The sequence below is a fragment of the Sturnira hondurensis genome, unplaced genomic scaffold, assembly GCF_014824575.4.
Source record: "Sturnira hondurensis isolate 20B ecotype Veracruz unplaced genomic scaffold, ASM1482457v3 Scaffold0020793, whole genome shotgun sequence".
Classification (NCBI taxonomy): domain Eukaryota; kingdom Metazoa; phylum Chordata; class Mammalia; order Chiroptera; family Phyllostomidae; genus Sturnira; species Sturnira hondurensis.
This window is the reverse complement of record NW_028093424.1, coordinates 36,394-63,516: the sequence shown is the minus strand read 5'-3', so window position 1 is coordinate 63,516 and position 27,123 is coordinate 36,394. Positions and strand designations below refer to the sequence as shown.

General features: G+C 42.8%; 2 protein-coding genes across 3 annotated transcripts in view; one reads left to right on the top strand and one right to left on the bottom strand.

The window, feature by feature from the left end:
* Positions 1–9,363, top strand: part of PSPH (phosphoserine phosphatase) — a 29,169-nt gene extending 19,806 nt beyond the window's left edge. For both annotated transcript variants that reach the window (XM_037030670.1, XM_037030671.1), the window contains 5 exons: positions 3,764–3,922; positions 4,588–4,722; positions 5,396–5,541; positions 6,535–6,683; positions 9,097–9,363. In XM_037030670.1, the coding sequence (XP_036886565.1) occupies positions 3,764–3,922; positions 4,588–4,722; positions 5,396–5,541; positions 6,535–6,683; positions 9,097–9,204 (697 nt within the window). In that variant the 3' untranslated portion in view covers positions 9,205–9,363. The remainder of the gene's footprint in view (positions 1–3,763; positions 3,923–4,587; positions 4,723–5,395; positions 5,542–6,534; positions 6,684–9,096) is intronic.
* A 4,224-nt stretch (positions 9,364–13,587) lies between these two features.
* NIPSNAP2 (nipsnap homolog 2) overlaps positions 13,588–27,123 on the bottom strand; it is a 38,492-nt gene continuing 24,956 nt past the window's right edge. The window contains exons 8-11 of the mRNA XM_037030663.1: positions 25,074–25,168; positions 17,854–17,937; positions 14,546–14,735; positions 13,588–14,477 (exon numbers count right to left, since the gene is read on the bottom strand). Coding sequence (XP_036886558.1) covers positions 14,671–14,735; positions 17,854–17,937; positions 25,074–25,168 — 244 coding nt within the window. The 3' untranslated portion in view covers positions 13,588–14,477; positions 14,546–14,670. The remainder of the gene's footprint in view (positions 14,478–14,545; positions 14,736–17,853; positions 17,938–25,073; positions 25,169–27,123) is intronic.

The window sequence follows — 27,123 nt, the reverse complement described above, 5'->3', positions numbered from 1 at the left end:
TTGTGGCCAGTGTTAAAGGTGCCTCTTGTTATGTTAGTGCCATGACTGTGGGACTATACCTGGGGACAGGGGTTATTTGCCAAGAGACTAAACTGTGTGATTAGAGGGTTGAAACATTCATTCGCACGTGCATGCCCTCCCCCACTCCACCCCCAACCTCCTAGGAAGGGAAAGGGTCTGGAACTTGCGGGTTGGTGAACATGCGGAGTTGCTGGGAGAACAATGGGCCTGGGGAGGGCATGGAAGCTCCGTGCCCTTTCCCCACACCATGCCCTGGGCATCTCTTCCACCTGGCTGTTCCCGAGTGATCTTTATTTTTTTTTTTTTTTAAGATTTTATTTATTTATCTTTAGAGGGGAAGGGAAGGAGAGAGGGAGAGAAACATCAATGTATGGTTGCCTCTTGTGAGTCCCCTTCTGGGAACTGGCCTGCAACCCAGGCATGTGCCCTGACTGGGAATCGAACCTCGATCATGTGGTTCGCAGGCCTGCAACTCAGTCCACTGAGCTACACCAGCCAGGGCCTGAGTCATCTTTTTATAATCAACCAACAATCTACTAAATACCGTATTTTGCCATGTATAATGCATACTCAGGTTTTGTGTGCATTATACATGAGTTTCTTGCTCTCATGGTATGTAATCATTATACCCATGTAAAATGTGCATTCTTATTTTTTCCCTCAAAAATTTGGGCAAAAAATATGCATTATACATGGCATAATACAGTAAAATGTTCCTTTGAGTTCTTCTGGCTGCTCTAGCAGATCAGTCTAACCTGAGGAGGAGGGGTGAGGGAACCCCCAATCTATGGCTGGACTTGTGATGGGCATCTGAAGTGTGTACGTGGGTCAGTCTTGTGGGACTGAACCCTAAGCGTGTGAAATCTGATGCTCTCCCTGGGTGGGGAGGGGCAGAATTGGGCTGAACCGTAGGACACCCTGCGGGTGGTCGAGAATTGCTTGGATGTGTGGGAAACCCCCTCCTATGTTGAAACTGGGTCCAGAACCCTTTTTAGTAGGGTTGTTGATGAAGCCAGATTTTTTATGATTGTGGAAGCATATTTTTGTATGCATTTGAAATTTTCCACAATAAAAAGTTTTAAAAAATGGCTAGTTGGGGGAGTGTAATTCACTTACCCCTCAGAAAATAATTGAGAGTCTATTTTTTAAAAGGCTCAAATTGGTGTTTTGGAAAATTTTGGATTTTAGTATACAGAGCTTGTAAACCAGGGGTGGAGGTGACATGCACATAAATAAGTCTAACATAAGTTGGAATATTGTGAATTCCATATATGAGAAACAGGTCTAGATAAGGTACTGTAGAAGTTCTGGGGAGATAGAATGAAGACGGCATCTGACCTTTGCTCATTCACTCAATGCTGCAGACACTTTGGGCTTTGCAGGCCTCGCCGTGTCTGTTGCAGGTGCTCAGCTCATCTGTTGTGAGCAGCTGTGGTCACGTAAATGAGTGAACATGTCTATATTCCAATAAAACTTGGTTTATGGACAGTCAGTTTTGAATTTTGTATAACTTTCATGTGTCTGCGGAAAAATATTATAATTGGAATCATTTTATGTTAATTTATTTCTTTAAAAGATTTTTTTAATTTAGAAAGATGGGAAGGGAGGGAGAGAGGGAGAGAAACATCAATGTGAGGGAGAAACACTGATTGGCCCGATCGGGGTCTGAACCCACAACCCAGGCATGTTCCTGGACCAGCAGTTTAACTGGCGACCTTCTGCTTTGGGGGACGACACCCAGTCAACTGAGCCACCGTGAGTCAGGGCCAATTGGAGGCACTTTAAAATAAGGTTGGAGCTGTCATCCCAGAGGGACTGCCTTGCCCAGCGTGTGTCTTGGGGCTTTGTAATGTTAAAACGGGGCCAAATAACATTTGGACTGGACCTAAAGCAGCATTTGAAACAACTGTTTGCAAAGAGAACAAGAAAGCAGATGTTGTGACTCCAGAGACTGGCTGGGCTGAAAACCAAAAACGTTCTTTAGAATTAGCACCATTTGTTAGCCTATTTGCACCTATAGAAATTCCTTCCTTCCATTGATGCAGTTGTTCCCCTTCCTTCTCACAAGTGCTTCTCAGCTTCTAGTCAGAACACGGTTTGGGTTTCCTGTTGAGTCACTGCTTCCCAAATATCTATGCTTTGGGGTCTCAAATGCTTGTTGCCTTTACTCTGGCCTTTTACCTTTAGGTGACACATCACAAGATATTATTCTTCCGTTTATTTTTTCAACTATTTAAAATGTAAGAATCATCCTTCATAGGCCAAACAGGAACAGGTGGCGGCCTGGATGTGGCCTATTGCTGTAGTTTGCCAACCCCAGCCGCGGCTTAGAAGTTCCTCATCTCAATTTTGAAATGGATCATTCTGCCGGATGCGTTGGTTAGAAATCAGTTACAAAGTGATTTGGCCAGCTTCCGTGAGTCTGTTTTCAGCCTATTCTAAATACAGATTATTTCCATCTTTCATGTGGCCTGTTCACGACATATTAGTGTCTCTGACGGGAAACTGGTTTAGATCTAGACAGTCTCTGGGATACGGTTCAGCCTGATGATTCTAGTCCATTGATTTTCTTAAAGAAAAAACCTGCTCTGGCTGGTGTGGTTCAGTGGATTGAGCACTGGCCTGTGAACTGAAGGACTGGTGGTTCGATCCCCAGTCAGGGCACATGCCTGGGTTGCAGGCCAGGTCCCCAGGAGTGCGTACATGAGAGGCAACCATACATCGATGTTTCTTTCTCTCTCTTTCTCCCTCCCTTCCCCTCTCTCTAAAAATAAATAACATCTTTAAACATTTTTTTAAGTTAAAGAACCTCAGAATTCTTTTTGAAACTGTCCCCCATAGCTTCTGCAGCACTGTGATCTCTCAGAGTTTCTTCTTGTGACCTGTCCTTTTCATTTTATTTCCCGGGCTCTTGACTCGGATGTTCCGTCCCTGCTGGCCTTGTCCCTGCCTTCTTCTTTTCTCCCTCTTCTCCCCTGTGGTGACTTTCATCAGTCCATGCTTTCAGTCTGCACTGGTGACTGTCTTCTGATGCATACATACAGCCTTTCAAGGTTTCCCATTACCTAGAAGTTAAAATCCAAACTCCTTAGCCAGGCCCAAGGCCTCTCTTGGTCTGAATTCCTTGTGCATTGCCTGGTAGCTGGACCGCACCAGTTGGCAGCTTCCAGCATGTTATCTATCGTTCTTCCTCCATGCCTCTGGCCAGGCCTTGCCCCGCTCTGCCGTCCCTGCCCTCTCTCCTTGCCTCCGTCTCCCTCCTTCCTGTTCCCAGCACACTCCAAATCGATACCCTGCCCTTTAAGAAGCCACTCTGAGGGCCACTTGCCCTTCAAGATTCAGCTCATGTGCCCATGCTTCATGGAAGCCCTGTTTCATAGACCAGATTAAACATTTTCTTTGTGAGTCTATAGTATCTTATGTATATTTCTATTTTTGTACTTGCCTTACTGGATTTATTACTAGGTCAGAAACAGTTGCATATTGGACGTCAAACGTGCTGTTGCCTTCACTAGGCTGAGTTGCTGGGAATAGACCTTTGTTTGGGTCTGCCCATCTTTGTAAGTCCAGAGGCTGACCTTTAGAAGGTACTTCATTTGTGTTAAAAAAAAATGAATGGCATGCTTTTGTGGGCTATACTGAGTTTGATACAAATCAAGCACTTTGGCATTAGTAGGCAAAATTGGACTATTTTGTACTTGTATTTTATGTCTTTAAGTATATTTATCACTTTTTGTTGCAGGAGGAACATTCTTCTAAGGATGGTCTCCCACTCAGAGTTGAGGAAAGTCTTCTGCTCGGCGGATGCAGTCTGCTTTGATGTCGACAGCACGGTCATCAGAGAAGAAGGCATCGATGAGCTGGCCAAGATCTGTGGAGTTGAGGACGCTGTGTCAGAAATGTAGGAACAGTGTTTATTCACTGTGGGAAATGACAAAGCATTGCAAAAGAGATGGACTTGGGATGACAGGCAGGATCAGAGCCACGTTCTCTGGTTGTAGTCCCTTGTTATGAAACATGGACTCTAGGCTTTTTTCCCACCATTCGTGGTTGAATCTGGTGATGCCCATCACCTAGCCATCCATTTATACGAACGTGGATAAGACACTCTCTTAGCCTGGTCAGGGGAATGGTGACCATCACCAACCAAACAGGATGACTTGGGTGGGTCCCCGACGTGTCCAGTGCTTTGTGTCATGGTTGAAAGCGTGGCCGTGGTGGTTTTCTGGAAAGCTAGTTTTGGTTCAGAGTCTGTCACCGGATACCTGGACGACCCCTCCTGCCCTCCTGCCCTCCTGCCCTCCTTGTGCTCTCTGTAGTCGCCAGGTCCTGGACCACTTCATGTTCAGCTGCGTTTGATACAAGACGCGGCTTTAAAATATTTATGTGATTTTCAAGCAAACCCTCAGTGATTTGTTCTCATAGCATCATAGCTTGTCCATTATACAGGGGGGCTCTAGGCAGCCCCTTCCCCATGGGTGGGCGTTGTGAGGAGCTGGGGGGTTAGGCAGGTAAACTTTGAGAACAGCTGACTTGGCAGGCCTGATTGTTGGGTCTTCCTCCCAGGACAAAGCGAGCCATGGGTGGGGCAGTGCCTTTCAAGGCTGCCCTCACAGAGCGCCTGGCGCTGATCCAGCCCTCCAGGGAACAGGTACAGAGGCTCATCGCAGAGCACCCTCCACACCTGACCCCTGGCATAAGGTAAGAGGAGCCCTAGTCTGGCTATATTGTCTCCCTATCAGCACCTGCATTTGGGGGCACGTCCTCCTGAAGGCATCTCACCATTACTTTATTTTTTTTTAAGATTTTATTTATTTAGCTTGAGAGAGAGAGAGGAAGAGAGGGAACAAGAGAGGGAGAGAAACATCAATGTGTGGTTGCCTCTTAAGCGCCCCTTATTGGGGACCCACTCACAACCAGGTGTGTACCCTGACCGGGAATCAAACTGGCAGCGCTTTGGTTTGAAGGCCGGTGCTCAGTTCGCTGAGCCACACCAGCCAGGGCAACACCATTACTTTAGAGCTCCCTTCTGTGTGGTACTTTTGGCACTTACATGAGTGACTCTGCCCATGCCTGCCTTCATTCTCTCCCCACGGGGAGCACAACCTCCTCTTTATCCTGCATTTCTAGGTATAAGGGCAGACTACAGCTGTGGAATGGTGTCCTAAAACAGTCAAGCCTCATCCTTTAATTTATAAGTGCGTTCAGAAAAGCATATATAAAACATTAACGCACCAGGCAATATATACTTTGTCTGACATACCTTGGGGCAAATGCATTCAGGAAAAAAAATACATTTATGTTTTGGTTTCTTTTTTTATGTTTTCTCTTTTGTATTAAACAGTGTTTGGTATTTTATATTTCTTTTTTTCAGGGAGCTAGTAAGTCACCTACAAGAGAGAAATGTTCAGGTTTTCCTAATATCTGGTGGCTTTAGGAGCATTGTAGAACATGTCGCTTCAAAACTTAATATCCCATCGACCAATGTATTTGCCAATAGGCTGAAATTCTACTTTAATGGTAAGACTTTAATGGTAACATTTTCCCTTTCTCATCAGTTGTAGTTTTCACTATCCTAGGCAATGTCTGTTGGAATGCAACGTAAGCAAGGAGGCATCAGGGTTAAATACTGAAATAAAGACTTCTCTTGACTGATATCTCTTGCTCGTTGGTATCCTTTGTTCAGCAAAATAGTATTAGGTCATCATCAGTATGTAAATACCTGTACTGAGTACAATGTTCATTTCTGTGTAACTCACATGACTTATTTTGTCATGCATTATAGTTCAGTGTTATGAGAGCTCTCCTGTATGTGACCTGATTTAGACTCAAGCAGAGTCAATTTGTTAGCAAGTCACGGGGCCGCAGCTGCCTCTGGAGGTGCCTCTGGCCCTTTTAAGGGCCATTGCAGAGCCCCAGCTGTGGTTTTAGAGGTCCCCCGTGAGGTCAGGGGTGGCCGACATCCATAAAGCCAAATAATACAATGGGGACATCTGAATGGTGTCGACAATAAAAATAAAAAAATAATAATAATATTAATTTAACAATCTAAGGTGTGTTAATAGAACACTTTCGAATAGTCTATAGCTAGAGGTCATTAAAAAAAGAAGTGAATGCGTGTAGTAGTTGCTGTGTGAATGGAAATAACTGATTGAATGTAAGTTAGAATCTCCTCTGACATGAAGTTATGTATTAACTTATTTTAAATTTACTATACTACCATTTCATGGTGTTCTGCTACCTTCATGAGGTTTGAGAATTACTACACTGGAAGCTTAGAGGATAAAGCGAATTTACCCCAAGGTGTTTATGGCATAAAAGAGCATTTGCGGTTTAAAAGCAAAGCTGTGTCACGTCAAGGAACGGGTGTGGGAGTCTAGGCTGTGTCACTTTACTGAGGACCCCTCTTGGCTTTCTCGGTGACGTTTAAGTGAGGCTACCATCCGTGCAAAAAGCTGACCCTATTGATGTAATTCTTTGCATCTTTAACCCTGTTTTAACTGCTCTTTTAAGGTGAATATGCAGGTTTTGATGAGATGCAGCCAACAGCTGAATCTGGTGGGAAAGGCAAAGTTATTAAACTTTTAAAGGAAAAGTTTCATTTTAAGAAAATAATCATGATTGGAGATGGAGCCACAGACCTGGAAGCCTGTCCTCCTGCTGTATGTATTAAGCCTGCTCATCTTTTCCTGGTTGTACTTCTGTTTTAGACGGCTGATGTAGAAGTCAGTAAGATTTATGAGGGTTAAACAAAAGAACCTGAATATCATAGTAAGATAGAAAACAATAAGTAAAACAAATTTAATTTTAGTATGTCAGTTTATTTTTTGCAAACCCAAGAAAGGTTGCAAATAAGGAACTGAAAATCTTTTCATCTTTCAGCAGCCTTTTGTCCCTACTGTACGGGCATCTCTCAGCCCCAGAGTGTGCTCATCAAGGTTTGGCTTCATTTCCTCAAATAATACCACAAATAATACAGCTCCTGCAACTATAACCAAAATTTTTATGTTACTGTATATTTGATAGACTGTCTCCTTACACATCTTCTCATTTAACCCTCGCAACAACCCTATGAGGTGAAGTCTCATCGCCTTTTCACTGGTTGGAGAACTGAGGCTCGTGGAGGCTCGATAATGAGTCTGTGCGAAAGATTCTGTTCTTCTCAGCTAATGCTGTTTCCTGAGACTGGCAGGAGACAGGTGTCCTAAGTATCGAAAGTGTCCATTTCACAGAGGCCTTTGCCTTTATCGTCTCATTCTATGAAGGCTCAAACTGAACCAAGAAACATAGTGTTAAACTTTTTTACTGCCTAATTTCCTGAGATCTAAACATCGTAATCGCCTTTGTAAAGGATTCATCCAAAAGTAATTAAACATCTTTTTGGAACCTCGTTAACGTTACTCAGATCAGTTAAAGGTAACACATTGTTAGATAATGTACCACCAACACTGGGGCTGACAAAGCAGTGAGCACTGGGCTAGTTTAATGAGGTGTACACAGACGTAAATGCAGAGTCCTCTCCGGAAGCTCCCGATCTGTGTCAAGATGGGACAAATTATATATTCCAGAATGTGATTTACAATTATATTCCGAAATTATAAATAGCCTGACTGAACCAAGAGAAAGTGGCGTGCATGCAGGTGGGTAGCCCTTGGGAGGTGGTAAGAGGAATCTGTGACCTAAAGGAAGGTTTGCAGGCACCCGGGCAGGGCTCAGGGGCAGAAGTTTCTGGAGGGACGGGAGGCCACGGAGCAGAGTGGGATGTATGAGGCATAGCTCTGGGCTGGTCGGTGGGCGAGGACCAGCAGGAGTGGGTTTTCTCTTCAGCAACTGATGAAGACCCTGTGTTTCACCCAGCACTTGGGGTGCTACCTTTAGGTCATGGGAAGCCCTAGAAAGCTTTTGGAGAGAGAAGGAAAGAGTCGCTGTGCTGGCCCAGCTGAGTTGGTGCTGGCAAGTGGAAGAGGCTGCCACGGGGGCAGGACGCTCAGTTAGGAGGCTAAGTTTAACTGGGGGGTACAAATCTACAATAGTGACTTTTCCCCCCTACTGTGGCATGAAAATTAAAATGAAGAGAAAGGGCAAGTAAGAGAATTTTGTATCTACCATCTAGTGTATATCGTGTCTATATCCTGCCAGAAAAGGAGAAAAATACTATTTTAAAAGACTTGGAAAAGGGCCCTCACCTGACCATGGTGGTGCCCTGATCTTAGGCTTCCAGGCTCCCAATCTGTGAGAAATAAATTTCTGTGGTTTATAAGAAAGAAAAGAAAAGGAAAGAAAGAAAGAAAAAGAAAGAGAGAGAGAGAGAGAGGAAAAGAAAGGAAAGAAAGAAAGGAAAGAAAGAAAGAAAGAAGAAAGAAAGAAAAGAAAGAAAGAAAGAAAGAAAGAAAGAAAGAAAGAAAGAAAGAAAGAAAGATAGAAAGAAAGAAAAGAAAGAGGGAGGGAGGGAGAGAGGGAAAAGGCCATTGAGTAAAGAAGGTACGATTTAGTAGGAATTAATGAAACACTGTAACTTTAAATAATTTTAAATGATGAAAGTAGAGTGCTGCCAGCAGATATTGGGGCTGTCATCTCCCTCAGGCCAGGATTAACACACCTGCCAGGAAGGGCAGAGGTGGGAGGGAGGAGAAAGGAGGGAGGGAGGAGCCAGCCTCTCAGGTTCCTGCAGGGCACCGTGGAGAGAGGCCTGCTCTGGTCCTGATCTGAGGCCCTGGGTGACTAGTCCCCCTGCACCACAGGATTCCCATTGATCTTTCCTCTGAAATTTCCTGGACTGGGTGTGATTGCTGAAGTCAGACATTTACCACCCGCTGTGATTTTACCTCCGTAAGCCATTGTCTGGGTGGTAAGAGGACTTACATTCTCCAGAAGCCAGCAGTGGCCAGGGAATGGGTGTGCAGCGGGGCCGCTCATTCAGCAGGCGGGAGGCTCACAGGAGCTCCGGAGACACGGGACTGAAGTTGGCTTCACCTCTTGGTTTATTCTTCCAAACAACACTTCTTGCCCTAGGCTGTTACTGCATCTTTTTCTTTTTTTAATAAAACTATCCCCCGCCCCTTTCTTCCTTCTCAGGATGCTTTCATTGGATTTGGAGGAAATGTGATCAGACAACAAGTAAAGGACAACGCAGAATGGTACATCACTGATTTTGTAGAGCTTTTGGGAGAACTGGAAGAATAATCAATTTTTACATAGTTTACAACAACTTTGTATCAATTTTTAAAAGTTAATACAGTTTGTACCGTTTACTTAAAATTGCCTGTTACAACTTAATGGATAAATTTGGTACTGATTATCTGTACTTTCAAATAAACTATAATTAGGGCTTTTAGAAAGCTGCTTTTTTAAAAAAATAAAACAAAACTATAGTTCCAGTATTATGACCATCAATTACCTGGAGAGTTTTATAATCTGAATTCATTATGTATTTTCCTATCTTTATTTTATTTGAAGCTTTTTAAAGGCAGAGAGTAAATTACCATAAACACCTTCCCTATTGAAAATATGATTAGGCAATGAATAGTAGTTTTCCCTTTGGGATACAAATAAAAGTTTATCCATATATCAGAAAGAATTAGGGGAATTTTTATTTTTGCCTGTCATGTATTTCAATGTCCAGTATTTCAAGTGCTGTAGGTGTTTGAGTGGAGACAACCTCGAGGCAAAGAACCAAAAAACAAAGTGGAGAGCCCTCTGAGCAGGGGTCCCCCATCCATCCCTGCTGCTCAGCACCCCCCCACCACACGGAGTGAAGCTTGAAATTTGTCATATACAGAATTGTTACCAAAGCTTAAAAAAATCAATGGAGTCTTAAATAAAAGTGGGTATTTGAAAATTACATGAAATAAAAGAACTAAAAACATTTTATTCATCCCAAAGGAAGGTAGCCCTCTCCCCTAATGAATTAAGAAATAACTTCTAATAGCACATATGAACCATTTCTTCCTTACAGATGACCTGGAAAGCCTTGGACGCCAGGTTCATGGTTCATTCTGAGTAGTGCCAAGAAAGGGAGCTTTCAGAACATGGCTTTAAAAGTATGAGATTATATACCCTCCCTCGTGGAAAAATCAGGGAGGATAAAGACACAGGTTTAGGAAGAGGCATGCAGTGGATACCGTTGGAAATTAAGTAGAAAAGGCCGGAAAGGTTTGATACTGGAAATTACTTGAAAAATCCATAATTTAATCAAAGTTGGCCCAATAATCAGGTGATTATTTAGCCAGATAATCAAATCAGATGAATCAAATTTCCTTCGAAACCAGAATTTCTGCCTTGGCTGGTGTGGCTCAGTTGATTGTGCCAGCCTGCAAACCAAAGGCTCGCTGGTTCGATTCCCAGTCAGGGCACATGCCTGGGTTGCGGGCCACGTCCCTACAAGGGGGTGCCACATGAGAGGCAACCACACACTGATGTTTCTCTTCCTCTCTTTCTCCCTCCCTTCCCCTCTCTCTAAAAATAAATGATTCTTTAAAAAAAAAAAACAACCAGAATTTCTGTGGGAGAGATGTGAAATAGGTTTGGCAACATTTAAATGAAATCACCAACAAGGAGGCAGTTGTTCCCTGACTGTGAATGCTTTCTGGCAGCTCTCCTAGACGCAGTTTTGTGCTCTGGGCAGGACCAGGCAGGCCAGGTCTTCGAAGGGTGCTGCCAGCAGCCTGGGCTTTTGCCACCATCCAGTGTGCCTGAGCTGAAGCAAGCCTTCCTCCGGAGCCAGAGGCCTGAGAAGCTGTTGGCCTGTCACAGCCTGCCATCCGCAGGGCAGCAGCCTGAACAGGAGGTGCCCATGGTATTTGGCTCCAAGGAGTCTGATCTGCTGAGAAGTTGTGATACCAATATAAAACCCTTTAGGCCAACTACCCACCCCCTCCTCTGACCCACAGGCTCCCCAACTCAGCAAGCTGCACGCACCAACGCACTCACAGTTCCTTCTTTGTTGTGTTGGAGGGGTCGGTTTGAAGTGGGGCAATAGCTGCACTCACCTCTTTCCTGCTTTTCCAGTTCTGGACTCCTGGGAAAGAGCTACAGGGTGGCTCTCCCAGGAGTCATGGACGTGGTTCCACCAGGAGGGGGCTCAGAAAGAGGCGGCAGTGTTACATGGCTTCCTATCCTTTGGGGCCATCTTTCCCGCTGCTACCAACACTGCTTATGTAAACAAAACAGGGTAAGAGCAGGGGGTGTGAAGAATGGAAATTAAGTTGAAACAAGTCCCTCAAAACTTTCATGTGCTCAAACAAGGCAACCCTTGGCCAACTCATCCCCTACTCCCAGCCCCATCTCTTCAGTTTTCACTGCTGTTAGGATTCTTCTGTCTCTCTCTTCTACTTGGAGACAAATGTTTCTTCTCCATGACACCCAGGGAGTCCCACCTGGCTGCCACCCCCAGTGCAGGGCACGGGATTCTAGATCTGGGGCAGGGTTGTGGCCAGGGATTCAGGTGGTTGGCCTCAGTGGTGGCACAGGCATGATGACTTCTGCCTCTGTGACCCTCAGGATCTTCATGATCAGGTTCAGAAAACTTGGGGAATGAACTGACCCCAAGGCCCACTGCTGATTTTCACATTTTCCAAGATGTTTTTATGTTTCCTCGTGAACCTCACAACCCCGAGGTCGGCAGAATAGATACCACTGTCCTCTTTTTTAACAGATGGGAACCAAACTCACAAAAATTAATGAGTACTATGGAGTCACATTCAGAGCTGGGACACAGGCCAGTGATGCCCCAGCCTTCTTTACCTGCGTTACTAGAGGGTTAATTTATTAGAGCCAGGAGGTTTTGCCCTAAGCTAGTAATTACTAACATTCTGATCACTGGTGTTAATATATATTAATAAGTGGATCACATTTTACTTCCTGGGATGGAAGGCCTTTACTGCAAAAAGTTGAAGTCTCTTTTTAATGGTCACTAAACACTGGAAAAAGTAAGTTTTAGTACTAGAGGATTGTTCAGTAATTTGCTGACCCGTTTCCAATTCAGAACATAATTCTATATATGTTTGTCTTCCTTTTGATTACAAAAATTTTCTGTGGTTAAATTCTATTTGTTTAATCCTTATCCAAGGAATAAATGAATACTTAACATCGATGTGAGAGAGAAACATGGATCAGTTGCCTGCCTCCCACACCCCCCCGGGCTGAGGATCAAACTCACAACCTAGCTATGTGCCCTGCCCAGGAATCGAACCTGCAAGCTGGTCAGGGCTATTTTCTAACTAGGACTGACAGTCTGCACAGTTTCTATCCCTTCCTTCCCTCTCTCTCCTTTCCCATCCTCCCTCATTCTTTCTATTGATTCATCAAACATCTATGTCTCAGCCAGAAACCTAAAATATAACTTTAGGAAAAAAGTATCCTGTAGAACTGAAAAAGAATCTCTCAGGCACTTGTGAGAATAAGAGAAAAGAAGCAGGTTCTGTTGAGTGTTACTTTGGCGCAAAGTGTAGTTCTGCGAGGGCTTTTAAGAAGTAGTAGGGATGCCCTGGATGGTGTTGCTCAGTGGATTGAGTTCCAGCGTGTGAACCAAAAGATTGCCTGCTGGATTCCCAGACAGGGCACCCACCTGGGTTGCAGGCCAGGTCCCCAGTTGGGGGCGTGTGAGAGGCAACCAATCGGTGTTTCTCTCCCTCTCTGCTTCCCTTCTCTCTCTGAAAAATAAACAAAACCTTAATAAAAAAAAGTAGTAGGGCTGATATCACATGAATGATAATTAAGAATGAGTTGATTTATATAAGTAATATTCACTAGGCTTATACCCAATGAATGGAAAATGAGATTGGAAGTTTTAAATATTGCCAATGAAAATTAATAGTGGGGCAAATAATACAATGTATTTTACTATAGGGGTTTAATACAAAAAGAGGGCAGGAAGTGCTAAAATAAAGTGATAATTTGATACATTAGCTTAATAGAATGATTTTGTCCAAAGTCGGTATGTTGCTAAATGAATGATCAGTTTTCAGACTTCATCCAACCCAACCTGGCAGCAGCACTTGACGCGGGTGACCTCATCCTGGATGGACTTTCTAAACTTGGCTGTCACGACACCCCACCTTCTCGAGTCCCTTCCTGTCTCCCTGGTGGCTTCTCACTCTCCCTTCCTGGTTCCTCCTCTCCTACTGCCTCCCACGGCACCGAGAGCCAGTTACAGAAATTCTGAGCCAAAGGAATCTTAAATACGGTGTTCAACCGCCTCATTTTACAGATTAAGGAACTCAAAGAGGGTAAACACGTTGTCAAGGAGCAAAGTCTGGACCTGAAAAAGCCTGTTCTGTGGGCAGCCCCAAGCCCCCAGACGCCATGCTGCTGGCTCTGGAACAGGAGTGCTCGTTCCCCGGGACACCCTCCCAAACGGCCAAAGGGAGCTGCTGACAAGCTTATTCAGTATTTTACTCTACAGACTCATATAAGCCCACTGAACTGCGAAGAGCTCTTTTTCAAGAGTGAGAGGGTCATTCTCAGCACAAGGTCATAAAAAAAGACCACAAACATGTAATATGTGAAAAGTCAGAGAATTTTATTGACTTTTATAGGTTCTTGGAGAAAACCATTCACATGTAAAAGTTTGAAATTTGATATGAGATTTATTCACACTTTGTTACACATAAATTATTTTATTTGTGAGACAATTTTTCATTTCAAGAGGACTTCTACATGATTACATTCACAAAATTGGCACACTATATTAAAAAACACAATCAAACAGAGCTAGACAAGTATACAGCTTTATGCCAATTTAAATGTCAACACACACACCCCTCATGCATGATCGTGGAAGTATCTGCTGTGCGCTTACCAGAATATTAATAGAGAATGCCTGAGATCATGAATGATTGTTTACAAAATAAAACCTCTTTTTCTAGTGCTTGTTTTGTTATAGAAAAATACTACAAATAAAAATTAGTGCTATTCAAGGTGTTCATTTTAAAATCACATAGGATACACAGGTTCAAGCCATCTCCCCCTCTCATACGGAGACACTGCAAGACCCCACGAGGACCGAATCACTGAGTAAATCACCTTGGCAGCCACGACCAGCTTAGCAACGACACGTTTACTGAGCTGAATGACTGAAAATGAGAGTGCATTAACATGTACTTAGGCATTAGGTTCCTTCATAATTTGTCCCTAGTCTGAGACTCAAAAACACTGCCAGAGAAACATGACAAAATTTGTGTTTCTTCCTGATACAAGAAATTTGTCTAAAAATCTGTAGTTATAAGACAGATTTGCTTTTTTAAAAGAAGTGACTTTTTTCCATGATTAGATTCTTATTTAGAGATGATCTGAATTTTAGTTTGGGCTCTCTTTCCCTGGAGGCTGGGAGGGGGGGTTGGTACTGGAAGGATTCGACAAACACAGGGAGGTTTCCAAGAGGACTGTGGAGCACTGTTACAATCCGTCAAACTGTAGCAGTTTCCTTTCTGAGAATTATGTAAATTTTAAAGAAAAGAAAATTTTAAAGAAATTTTTAAAAGAAAATTTTAAAGAAATTTTCTTCAAAAGAAAATTTTAAAGAAAAGGTCTCTCATAAGCTATATACAGCAGTTTACATTTCAGCGTTTTTCACTTGATATACAATTAAAATTAATTCATGACAAATACTTGTCACAGAAATTTATGTAGGCACATCTAAAGTCGGTAGCTTTACTGGAGGGGTGAGGTCTTCAGTGGGATCATGATTCTGGATTCCATTTCCTGAATAAGTGGAACTGAAAACAGGAGCGAGATTACTGTGCTTGTCCTTTTCCAAACAGATGACGGTCAATACACACGAATAAACAGGTTGCTGAGTATAGTTGGAAGTTGTGCTGCTTGAAATCACAGAATATTGGAAAATACAGGACTAACCTCAGGGTCAGAAATATACAAGATAATGACAGATCAGCCAGCGCCCTGTAAGATGTGACTTTAAAGTTATAACAGATTCTGTCTGGAGATGTGTTTCATCTGCAGGAAATTGGGCAAATCCGTATTATGAGAAGGATAGTGCTTTCTCAAAAGGTTCTTTGAAGTAAAACAGATTTATATAAAACCAAGTAAGACTACATTGGGCTGTATTCCCACACCGTACCGTAAAACTCACCCCAGAGTAAAACATGCCTCTGAAAGCTGATGGAAGTGTAAGAATAACCAGCAAAATCACATACAATGATGTGACTTTTTGAACCAAAATACTTATTTTCTAGAACAAATCACTCTTTGACTGTCTCAGTAGTACATGGGCTTACACACAGCAGACACGCAACTCGCTGGCTCCTACCACCTGTCCTAGCATCATGGGGTTGTATTCAGCCCCACTGGTTCTCTTATAATAATCAAGCACCCATGATTTCATAGTAAATATGCATGTGGGTATACATGCATGTGCAAGTGTACATGTATATGCAAACACATGTGTAGAAAGTCTAAATATCAAATTAATTTTCAAAATTACTATTTAATTGCTGTTTTATAATTTTTTGTGAATGAACAATTTTGATGAGGAAGGGAAAGCTTAGAAACGATTTGTTACAAATTTTCAGGCAATGTAGAAATGTACAAAAAAAGTAATGATGTAAAATCACACATGAAAGGGTCTGAACACTGTACCAGACAACATACATAGAAGAATGAGTATTCTTCTTTATTGGAAAGAGTCATATAGTTATTAAAGGAGAATCTGACTCTCTCTCTTCCCCCCAACCTTACCATTCACCATCAAGAGCAACATACTACTTTTGCTTCCAGCCAAGATGGAGCCAAAGGTAGACACACTGTGCCTCCTTGCACAACCAAAATAAGGACAACAAAAATTTAGAAACAAAATAACAACCAGAACTGACAAAATTGAACTGTATGGAAGTCAGACAGACAAGGAGCTGAAAGTAGGTGGGACAGAGTCTGGCAGCTGAGCAGAAAGGGGTTGTGGCACAAGAAGTGGTGACACGGGGCACACAAGGCACCCCGGGCGTGCAAGATGGCAGCGGGTGGACCCTGGGCGCGCAGGCAGTGGCTGGAAGACCCCAGGCGCAGGGTGACAATGGGGAGACCCAGTGAGGAGGCGATTGTGAAGCAAGGCACTACATACAAGGCGGCTGGCTGACCGGGTGGCGGTCCCACATTTGTGCGCAGATAACTGGGGAGTGAGACAGACCAAGCACGCAGCCCAGGGTCTCAGCCTCGGAAAATAAAGCCTCAAAACACTGACTGAAAACACCTATGGGGGTTGACGTGCAGGGAGAGACTCCCAGCCTCACAGGATCGTTCGCTGGAGAGACCCACAGGGTGCTAGAATGTACACCAGCCCACCCACCTGGGTATGAGCACCAGAAGGGCCCAGTTTGCTTGGGGGAAGCAGCAGAGGGGACCAAGGTGGGACCAAGAGCAAGCGCCACGTTCCCCCTCAGACCCCGCCCCTACATACAGGGTCAAAACCCAGCAACTGGGTTGCCCCGCCCTGGTGAACACCTAGGGCTCTGCTCCTCATACATAACAGGTGCAAACAGACCAAACAAAGATGGCCCAAACAGAAGAACAGATGAAAGCTCCAGAAATAATACAACTAAGTGACCAAGAAATAGCCAACCTATCAGATGCACAGTTCAAGGCACTAGTGATAAGGATGCTCACAGACTTGGTTGATTTTGGTCTCGAATTAGATGAAAAAGTGAAGGCTACACTAAGTGAAATGAAGGAAAAGGTGCAGGGAACCAACAGTGATGGAAACAAAACTGGGACTCAAATCAAGGGAGTGGACCAGAAGAAAGGAAGAAATAACCAAACAGAAAAGAATGGAGAAATAAGAATTCAAAAAACTGAGGAGAGGCTTAGGAACCTCCAGGACAACTTTAAATGTTCCAACATCCAAATTATAGGAGTACCAGAAGGGGAAGAGGAAGAACGATAAGTGGAAAACTTACTTGAACAAATAATAAAGGAGAACTTCCCCAATCTGGCAAAGGAAATAGACTTCCAGGAAGTCCAGGAAGCTCAGAGAGTGCCAAAGAAGTTGGACCCAAGAAGGAACACACCAAGGCACATCATAATTACATTAGCCAAGACTAAAATGAAGGAGAGAATCCTAGAAGCAGCAAGAGATAAGGGGACAGCCACCTACAAAGGAGTTCCCATCAGACTGTCAGCGGATTTCTCAAAAGAGACCTTACAGGCAAGAAGGGGCTGGAAAGAAGTATTCCAAGTCATGAAATCCAAAGACCCACATCCAAGATTGCTCTATCTAACAAAGCTTTCATTTAGAATGGAAGGACTGATAAAGTGCTACTCAGATGAGATCAAATTAAAGGAGTTCATCACCACCAAGCCCTTATTATATGAAAGGTTAAAGGGACTTATCTAAGAAAAAGAAGATGAAAAACATGTATAGTAAAATAACAGCACTCACAATTACTAACAACCACACCTAAAACAAAAACAAACTAAGGAAACAACTAGAACAGGAACAGAACTACAGAAATGGAGATCACATGGAGGGATAGCAACAGGGGAGTGGGAGGAGGAGGGGGGAGAAGGTACAGAGAATAAGTAGCATAGATGGTAGGGATAAAATAGACAGGGGAAGGGCAAGAATAATATGGGAAATGTAGAAGCTAAAGAACTTAAGACACATGGACATGAACTGAAGTGGGGGAATGTGGGTGGGACAGGGTGTGCAGGGTGGAGGGGAATGAAGGGGGTGAATGGGACAACTATAATAGCATAATCAATAAAATATATATTTTTATAAAGCACAACATACTATTTAAAAAAAATACATATTAGCTTCAAGGTGAAGGATTCCAAAACAGTAAGATGAGAAAAATAAAACATCTATGCCTGTTAAAATATTACCTGTATAATACACCAATTCCTCCCAGCCATGTTTATGCCATGCTGCATTCCGTATGTCTTCCCTTGTCTGAAGGTCCTTGTAAGCTAAAAATAACCACACAGGAAAAATAAGACTTGAACCAGGGATGTCCAACCCATGGCCCATGTAGCCCAACACGGAATGATAAATTTACTTAAATTATGAGATTTTTTTGGTGATTATGTGTTACATCAGGTGAAATAAACATACGTATTCTCTATTTGTACACATGTATGGTTTCAGTTTACGGCTTCCAGTGCATCATCTTCCAAGTGCAAGCAGCAGAATTGACACCATCAGATGTTATATGTGCTCGTGGTGACTTAGCGAGGCAGAGATTATCAATAATATTTCAACCTGCCATTGCAACGTTAGGTGTTTAATGTTATTTAGAAGTCAGGTAAACTTTCTTATTTGATTATTAAAGGTACTTCCACACCTTGGTGGCACCTGACACATCACTTGCCACGCTTTACAATCGGCCCTCCCTGTCACCCTGCAGGGCAGCCGAGAGGGCTGTGGAAGGGCCCAAACCTTGCTTTCTATTATCCTGTCAATTGATTTTCATAATCAAAGTAAATAAAGTCCCTTATCTATTATTATTTTTTAATCCAAGTATGGCTTCTACACTATCTCAAAGGAAAAAAGAACCCCCCAAAAGAAAAACTATGGATGAAGGAAGACTGTTTGGTGAAAAGCAGACAGATGACTACTTTTTTGTCAAGGCAAATGGTAAGGCGCTCTGCTTAATTTGTAGGAAATTTGTGCAAGTTTTCAAAGACTATAATTTGGAAAGGCATTATATGCAAAAGCAAGCTGCCAAATTCAATGCATATGAAGGACTCTGTCGTAAGGACAAAATACCAGAACTGAAAAAAGGTCTGTCTTCTCAACAAAGTTTTTTCAAAAAGTTACAACATTGTAAAAGCTAGTTATGTGGTAGCACATTTAATAGCAAAAACAAAACAAAACAAAACAAAACCATTTACTGATGGTGAGTTTATTAAGCAATGTATAGAAAGCTTAGCAGATATAATCTGCCCTGAAAGAAAGGGGGATATTTTTAAAATCAGTTTCTCACCAGACTATAGCCAGGCAAACGGAAGAAACTGGGAATCTATCACAAGAAGTCTGGAGAGCAAAGCTGCTAATTTAAAATGTTGTGCTTTGGCGATGGGTGTAGCACTGATGCTACAGATACAGCTCAACTTGCCATTTTTATTAGAGGTTTTTGGTGCCGAATATAATGTCACTAAAGAAATGGCTTCTCTAGTGCCATTGAAATACACAACTGAATCAAGAGATTTATATAAAACAGTAAAAAACAGTATGTTAAACCGATTTTCTTTGTTCATTGTCCACATATCTGGTATAGTTACCGACTGTTCCTCGGCAATGGTAGGTAAAAGAGGGGGACTTGTAAGATTAATAGAAGACAATGCAATTGCTGCCCCAAACTCACATTTGATGAAGTATCATTGCATAGCACATCAAGAAAATGAATGCATGAAAGCTTTAAAAATGGTAACGTCATGAAAATCATAATCGAGACTGCGAACTTCATAGAGGCCAAGGGATTGAATCATTGCCAATTCCAGGAATTCCTTAAAAGCATTGATGCTGACTATGGAGACATCATTTACTTTCTGGAAGTAAGATGGCTAAGTTGAGGCTAAATGTTGAAAAGATGTTATGATTTGTGACATGTTATCAAGTTGCTTATGGTATCAAAAAAACAAATTTGTGCCAGAACTTCATGATGAAAACTGGCTTACAGATTTAGCATTTTTAGTGGATTTAACCTCTCACTTCAATGAGTTGAACAAGCACATGTTTCAAACCATAATTGTGCTCTAAATGAATGTGAAATCATAGCAAGCTCAAATTAAGGCAAACAATTTTATGCATTTCGACAGCTGGCTGCTAAACAGTCCTGTGAACAGTGATAAATATGTAGCTTTGCTTTTTGATTTGATACAAGAATTTGAAAACAGATTTCAAGATTTCTGGGAAAATAATCAATGTTTTGCTACATCTGTGACTCCACTGTCAGTGGACATAAATACGTTATCTGTCAATTTTCAAATGGAATGCATAGAGCTGCAAGCTGACATTCAACTTAAAAAAAATTTTGATTGCGTCTCTTTACTGGACTTTATAGGTCCCATCTTCCCAGAGACAAATACCCCTTGCTTCACAATCACGCCTTATTCATGGCATTGCCCTGTGGCAGCCCCTACATTTGCAAGCAACTATTTTCAAGAATGAACACACTGAAGGAAAATTAGAACCGAAATATCTGTTGACACCTTGAAAACTCCCTGAGAATTGTAACTGCTTCTAACAAACCAGATATTGCTGCACTAGTTTCTCAAATACAGTGTCAAACATCCCACTAGTTTTGTGTTGCCCTCTTTTCTTTTGCTTTTATGATAAAAATATTTCTTAAAAATCAGTGATATTTTATTACTTAGATGTGTACATTTTCTTTTTTTCCTCCTTCATCAATTTATTTTTAATTTTTAATTTTTAAAATATATTTTATTGATTATACCATTACAGTTGTTCTATTCCACCCCTTTATTTCCCTCTACCCTGCACACCCCTCCCCCACCCTTCCCCCTCCTTTAGTTTATGACCACGTGTCTCAAGTTCTTTAGTTTCTACATTTCCCATACTACTCTTGCCCTCCCCCCATCTATTTTTTACCTACCGTCTATGCTACTTATTCTCTGTACCTTCTCCCCCCTTCTCCTCCTCCCACTCTCCTGTTGCTAACCCTCCATGTGATCTTCATTTCTATGGTTCTGTGCCTGATCTAGTTGTCCTCTTGGTTTGCTTTTGTTTTAGGTGTGGTTGTTAGTAACTGAGTTTGCTGTCCTTCCACTGTTCATATTTTTAATCTTCTTTTTCTTATATAAGTCCCTTTAACATTTCATAGAATAAGGGCTTGGTGATGATGAACTCCTTGAATTTGATCTATATTAGTGATCATAAACTTGGGACTTGCCTGATGATTCTAAAAGATTATCAAAAGGGCTGCTGCACAATTAGGGTTATTACGTGAGGACTTTTTTGCTTATCTGTGGTGGCAGATATCACGAAAATTATGCATGTACCTTTTTTTGCTTATCAGTTTTTGTTAGGGTTTGTGCATTTAATATGTGGCCCAAGACACCAAAAAGTTGGACACTCCTGACTTAAACCAAATATAATGCCCTACATTCCACCAGTACGCCCATTTAATTTTGATTCAGCTGATCTTCTCTCTCAGAGACGACTTTGGGAGTTTAGTAGAAAGCTGGGATAACTGTGAGCTGGTTATTCTGAGCAAAATTATGTTAGGCCTTGTGGGAGAAGCAAAACAACACACTCTTAAAAATAATCTGCCCTCAAGTTTTACAGTCCAGTGGGTCCCAGACATACATTAGAAACCTAGTGAACTTCTTCAGTAACATATTAAACTCATAACCAGAAACTGTTAGACTATAGGTGAGCCATATCAGGTTTGATTTTGCTCAATACTTATAAAACACTACAAAGATCTGGGTGAGACTGTGTTCAGTGCAGTGGAAAACAAAGACAAGTAAAAGGAGAGTCAATCCCCGCTGAGCACTGTGGTATCCCTGAGAGCTGAGCCCAAGAAGGCAGGAGACTGGGAAAGGTGCCCAGTGTGGGAAGCGGGGAAAGTGTGATTGGGCCAGGTGGGCCTTGAAGATTGAAGAGGAAGCATCCAGTACACAGGAATGGAAGAGAAAGGTGCCCCAGGTGAAGGGGAGAACATGGTCAACGGCATCCATGTCCTTGGTGTCATGTGGTAGAATCCACAGGTATCTCATCTGGGTGCCTTGGCTTCTGAATCCCAACCTTCCAGCTACTCACTTCTCCTAGGCATCTCGACAGTATGTGGGTACCAGTCAGACTGGACGACCATGCAGGGCTCCCTGCTTCGGTTCTAGTTTCTGTTTGGGGACGACACATTCTCCCCCCGGGACTTCCTTCTCCCTGAGAGAAAGATCTACCCTTTGTAGGTCTGCTAGTTTAACGGTAAAGACAAAATTTCCCTTTACTAGTAACCAAATATAAATGAACATTCGAAGATGCTGAGAAATAAAAGAGAAACTTCTGACCTCTTGCCACCTGGAGGAAAACACGGGTGACACGTGAGAAGCAGCAGTGTTCTCACTGAGGTCAGGCTGACCCTCGTAGGGAACCAGGGTTGGGGAGGCCTTTTTTGTTTCCGTAATTTAAATTTTTCTATTGTGGTATAATATACATAAATTTTACTATTTTAACCATTGTAAATGCATAATTTAGTAGCATTAAATGTACTAAATTATGCCCCCATCACATTGTGCCGCCATCACTACCATGCACCTCGCCAATCAATCCCAAATGTAAGCCGAACCACGACTCCCCATTCCACCGCTCCCCTGACCTCTAGTCTACAATCCGTCCCTGTGACCTTGCCTGTTGCAGGTACCTCACACGAGTGCAATCACAGGATGTCTGTCCTTGTGTGCCTGGCTTATTGCACTTGGTATGTTTTCAAGGTTCATCCATGATGTAGCAGGTACTGGAATTTCATTCCTTTTTTATGGTTGATTAATGTTCTATTACATGTACCTACCACACTTACGTGTTCATCCGCTGACAGACATTTGGGTTTGAAAAGAAAGATGGCGGGCAGTTGAGTATGGGCACACACTGAGGGAAGGAGGCCACAGACAGGGAGGTGGTGGAGCAGCCGAAGTCAGGCCTTGAGGAGGGGAATGGGGTGGGGCATCGAGGGCTGTGAAGCAGACAGCAAGGTCTGAGCCTGGCTCAGCTACAGCATAGCTGTGGGTCCTGCGTGATTCTTTATGGTGCCATCTATGAATTACAAATATCTCATTTGTGATGGGTGGGTCTAAGCGTTGAAGGAAATGACGCATAAAATAACTAACACACTAGATGTGTTTGATAAATACTGGTTTTTTTTTTCATCTTAAAAAATGTGGGTAAGTGAGGGTATGTTTTAGAAACTGGCAATTGACAATTCGCCTCTGCCTATCTCAATACTTTTCTGTATTAAATAGGAAGTGGGGCGTGAACACCTGGGACACTGACTGGGGACTCCAAGGGAAGGGGGAGAAGGGCGCTGCCTAATGAAGGATGCAGGTGCCGCAACCTGGCCACCCTCGGAGGCTACGGGGGGTGGACTGTGTGTGGGAGGGTGAGCAGGAGCCACTCGCAGAGGAAGGGACCTCTCCAGGCTCAGAGGAGGGGGAGGGAGGGCAGAGGCCTGACTTTCCAGCTTATAGCCTCTGGACGGATTGTATGCTATTTAAAAAATAAAAACTACTTCACCCCTAACTCAAGTCCATAAAGGTTAAACTAGATTTGGCATATTCTTTTTTTTAAAAGATTTTATTTATTTATCTTAGAGGGGAAGGGAAGGAAAGAGGGAGAGAAATATCAATGTATGGTTGCCTCTCATGCGTCCCCTGCTGGGAACTGGCCTGCAACCCGGGCATGTGCTCTGAGTGGGAATCGAACCGCGATTGTGTGGTTCACAGGCCCGCGCTCAATCCACTGAGCTACACCAGCCAGGGCTAGATTTGGCATATTCTTAAAAGGCAGAAACATAGGACACATTCATTAAAGATCTGTTTCCAAACCTACTACAGTTGAAAACTTATGCTTAGGTCAAATCTCAGCTAGGACAATGCTGCCCCTGCTGTTCTGTGGAGCTGAGGTTATTCACAGCATCTATCATTTGGCTAGGGGTTTTCAATCTCTTAAACACAGGGCTGAGACGAGCACCTGGTCGAAGCAGTGACTGGTAGGGGTAAGGGTGGCGGTGTCCTTTCCAGACCTTGAAGGTTTGGGGCCAGGGAAGGGGGAGTGGGGTTGGGTGCCGTTTCAGGAACACAATGTAAAAATTTTCTTGCCTTAACTTACCCATTCAGACTTAGGTCCCTGGCAGATATTTTACCATTCAGTCAGTTGGAATCATCTGCAGTTTTCTGAGCACTTTTTGTAATTTCCCATGTCACCATCACTGTCCTAGCCTTTCCTCCCCCCTTACTTGTCAATCCCATCTAGATCCTGAAGTCTGGCTAATAGCCCACCTTTTATTAATTTTCGCCACACACAGTAACTTCATATCCCTTTAGGAGTTAGGAGTACCCTGATCACACACTGCCTCGTGGCACGTCACTCATGTTTGCTTTACCCCTCATCAGACAGGTCACCGCACATTTGCAAGACTGACACGCTAACACAGCAGGCAGACAGGGTGTGGCACGTGGTGAGACTGAACAGGGGAAGCTAACACCTCACTTCACTGATATGGTCTAGAAATAAGTTATGCTTTTTTCTTTCTTTGTTTTATTCTCACCTGAGGACATGCTTATTGATTTTAGAGAGAAGGGAAGAGAGGAAGAGGCAGAGAGAAACATGGATCGGTTCCCTCCTGTTTGCATCCTGACCAGGAACCGAACCGGTGACCTTTCAGTTTATGGGATGATGCTCCAACTGACCCATACCAGCCAGGGCTGCTTTTCCTTTTTTAAACTTTAATGACCATTTACAAATGTGCCCAGAACATCTGGCAGTATTCATACCAAGCTGTTACTGAGAGCCAGTTCCCATCCTAGCAGGGAGGTGGATACAAAGTCACAGAGGTGACTACTGTGGCTCAGGAGGAGAGGGGCATTCACTTGGGGGGGCGGGGAGGGAACATGAGTCAGGCCTGAAAGACACCAATGATGGAAAAGCTGGAGGAAAAGGCCTTTGGGATGATGGAACAAGACCCACAGCGGGTGGTGAGTTCACATGCAGGGAGCTGCCTCTCAGGGTACGATGCAGGGCTGTCTCTGAGGGAACAACGGAGCAGAGCGTGTCTAGAAAGGGTGGTGGGGCCACTCCGTCAAAGGCACTCGGGGCTTTATCATCTGCCTCTGCCGTGTTCGCTGACTTCACTTCTTATTCCTTTCGCTATTATTCCCTTTGGATTATCAGTTTACTAAAAGCCTATGGACACTTTTGCTCTTGACTTCTTGTTCTAGACAGCCCTGTACTTACCTACCATCTGTGATGTTTGAATTTGCTAGTGTTTAAACTTACTGACTTGAGATACACTTTACTGCCTATTTTAATTTATTTAGTACCGAACTGTGAAATCCCAGTAACACAAAAACGAAGGAAAGATAAATACCCCAAAGATGATGCACCATATACAACTGCCCAATCTGAGAGAAGAATCCGCCAACAGCTTCACTGCTGTCCTGTCTGAAGCGAATTGCACGAGCCCTGCGAGAGAGAAGAAAACAATGTTCAGATACTGAACTAGCATGTTAAAGAGAATGTTGATTTCCTCCATTGTCTGAGCAAGCTTTTCAGAATGAATACTAATTGTTTTTTATCAGATACAATCAGGTTATTTTAATGTATATAAAGTGTATCTTTCTATAGCTACGCTAGCCATTTTTGTGAGCAGTTAACAACTACCAGAAGTGTGAGGATACGCGGTTGCACTGCTTATTCTTCACGAGTCAAGCAAGTTGGCAGAGGACAGGACCAGTAAACAGAAGATTGCTTGTCCAAGATGTCACTGAGAAACTGAGGGAAACCTGGATATGAAAACACCTAAGATGCCAGAGGAAGACAGGGACCGCCTCCCAAGAATGGGGTTTAAGAAGAGATGAAGGAACCACACCTTCAAAGCAGCTGGAGACAGTGAACTCTGAGAAATGTGTGAGCTCTCTGAACTGTAAAGGTGATCTGCCACCTCTTGGGAAGCATATGGGACCATGAAAGTGGAGCTTCTTGGCCACATACCATCGCAATCAAAACTGAAGATACCTCTCGGTTTTCCTTCTTACCGGTGTGAACCATTAGGAAAATGAGTACCAAACGGCATTCGTGACGTACTATGTGTGAAGGGAAGGGTGTACGTATGTTGTGTCTATGTGTGTAAGATGAAATTGTGATTGAATTGGTTAAAAGTTGGCACGTCTTAAACTTCAAGATTAACTGTTGCAAAAGGTATCAGCTCTTCAAACACCCTTTTTTACATTTGTTCCAGGTACTTTATTTTTATATTTAGTGATGCATCTGAAATCCTAAAAATGTTTTTAAAATGTATATATTTTTCCGAAAGCAGTTTTTAGAATTAAAGTTAAAAAAATTGTTATCAACAATGTCCAGGCTTTGACCTGAAGTCTCAGTGACATCATGGTCCCGAGTTGATGGGACAGGCGAAGATGCACTCATTTTAACTCATTTTAGAGCCGGAGGCACATGAACAAGCATACCAACCTGTGGATTTGTATAGTGAGAGACGTCAGTCTCTAGGGACAAGATTTTGAGATGGCTTGATTAGTGCATTCTCTTCTTGGAGGCAAACATCATAGCAACTGAATGAAAACATCTCAAAGGGGCCAGGGGAGTACGGGATCAGGGCAGGGCAGCCTGCGGTGGGAGTGATGAAGCCAGGCTCTTCTCAAGGTCACTGTGTGATCCTCAGCTCTCATCAACCAGGTGCTCAACTTCATGAGGGTGATTCAAGTTAAAGGTGACGAAGGGATCGCTTGCTATTGCTTGCCCCCAAGGATTACCCATAAATGATATTAAATTTTAACTTTTGCATTTAAAATTAGTTGATCAGTATCTTCACAAAAATGACAAATCCGATTGGTAAATTATTGAGATTAATCAATCACATTAATTTGCATTCTAACTCAGAAGGAAACAAAATACTTTCATTAATAGTGATATTCAGGATTATTCATTTCATTTTGAATTTTTCCAATTTAGTTACAGTAGGCAAAGAAAACATACTTGCCTTAGCCTGGTAATAATCGGAAGCATGTACTGAAGAGATCACCATCTTAAAATAGCCGCCTATGTACCAAAATATAAATTGAATGCTGAACTGACTTTATAAATAATTTTTAAAGTGAGGAATAACCTCAGACCTTCCTTGTGGATTCGTGGTGGGCAAGTTTTAATCAGTGACATACAAAAAACAGAACTACTCAGCAATCCTACTCTAGGGACAATTGAATTATTACATATAAAGCCCCCCCACTTAAAAAAGTGGTGTCTATAATAGTAGTATTTGAGGGAAAGCCGAGTTTGCCACCCTAAAATACCCCTTTTGGGACATTATTTTAAGCCGGTTATTTTTAAGAAATGGAAGACTCAGGAAAAGCCTTTGACCTTCCCCCTAACTGCCTAAAAGAATTTAGAGGCCCTGTCCCAGG